Raw genomic sequence first — 1326 nt, 5'->3', positions numbered from 1 at the left:
ACCACTAAAAATTGTTTTGTCATGCCTCAAAATAATTTCTATATTATCATTGTTATCTGTGTCTAAAAAACTATTAAAACTGCAACTGCTCTGCGAGTCACACGACCCAATTTCGTATGAATAAATTGCAGTAAGTCATATAAAATGAAACTACTATAAATCATAGAAACTATGTTGGAATTTTAGGTAAACTGGCTTCGAGTGCAAAGGGTTGACTCGTGCTGAAAATTCATTAATTAGAAAGCCGTGCACTTTGTCCCGAACGTCCACAAGGACCATAACACCATGCGTAGACGTCTTTGGACAGCACAGATCGCGAAAATAAATTGCGCGGACGTTGCAGTCCGGCTCCGAACATCTCATTAACCGCTGTACATTGTCTTTTCCAGGATGTTTGGCAGCATGAAGCGATGCGCCCGGTGCCAAGCGGCGATCCTCGCCTCGGAGCTCGTGATGCGAGCGAGAGAGCTCGTGTTCCACGTGCGGTGCTTCTCGTGCGCCGCCTGCGCGGTACCGCTGACCAAGGGCGACCATTTCGGGATGAGGGACGGCGCGGTGCTGTGTCGGCTGCACTACGAAATGGGCGCGGAGATGCACCCATCCCAGAGCCCCCCTGTCCCGGTCTATCCGCCGGGCCCCCACTACCCCGGCCAGCCGTTCCCCTCGCCGGAATTCCTTCACCATCACCACCACCACCCCGCCCATCCGCCGCATCCGCACCACTCGATGCACCCGCAGCACCCCCACAGCCACGTCAGCCCCGTGCCGCTTCAACCCTCGACGCCGTCCGTGCCCGACGCCGGCTCGCCGCCGAAAGTCCCGTACTTCAATGGCGCCGCGGTCGTGCCGCCGCCGAGGCAGAAGGGCAGGCCCAGGAAGAGGAAGCCGAAGGACCTCGAAGCTATGACCGCCAACATAGGTGAGCGACTTTAAGTATTTCGCGTTCAAATTGATTTCTTCGAGACATTTTAACCCTTTCGCTACGGCAGTCCGTTCCGCGGGAGTTGCGCCGCTGAACGAGTTAACGCGCCGCGCAGTGCGCATGATGCGCGTCGGCAGTCTTCGATGTTCGCACTTACGTCTTTAACCCTTTCGCGCCGAGCGCCGCATATACGCGGCATCCACTCGACGGATATATCCGCCGTTCGGCTCTGCGAGTTTCTATGTGGATGGCGGATATATCCGTCGTTCAGCTCTGCGAGTATCCACGTGGATGTCGGATATATCCGTCGTTCGGAGCGAAAGGGTTAATGTCCTATGACATTTGCGGACTCGGCGTTGCTTGGCAGAATGTTTGCTGGCTAGACAGTTCGCTATCGGCGTTGT

The 1326-nt window shown here is 55.2% G+C and overlaps 1 protein-coding gene across 1 annotated transcript; it reads left to right on the top strand.

Moving 5' to 3' along the window:
* Positions 1–390: 390 nt before the first annotated feature.
* Positions 391–919, top strand: LOC144477880 (protein apterous-like; the record flags this gene model as incomplete). Its single annotated transcript, XM_078195612.1, has 1 exon — positions 391–919. A coding segment is annotated over exon 1 (529 nt), but the record flags the coding sequence as incomplete, so codon positions are not given.
* Between the last annotated feature and the right edge of the window lie 407 nt (positions 920–1326).

This window comes from Augochlora pura, unplaced genomic scaffold, assembly GCF_028453695.1.
Source record: "Augochlora pura isolate Apur16 unplaced genomic scaffold, APUR_v2.2.1 APUR_unplaced_4770, whole genome shotgun sequence".
Lineage (NCBI taxonomy): Eukaryota > Metazoa > Arthropoda > Insecta > Hymenoptera > Halictidae > Augochlora > Augochlora pura.
The sequence above is the reverse complement of the archived record's forward strand: the minus strand, read 5'-3'. Positions and strand labels throughout refer to the sequence as shown.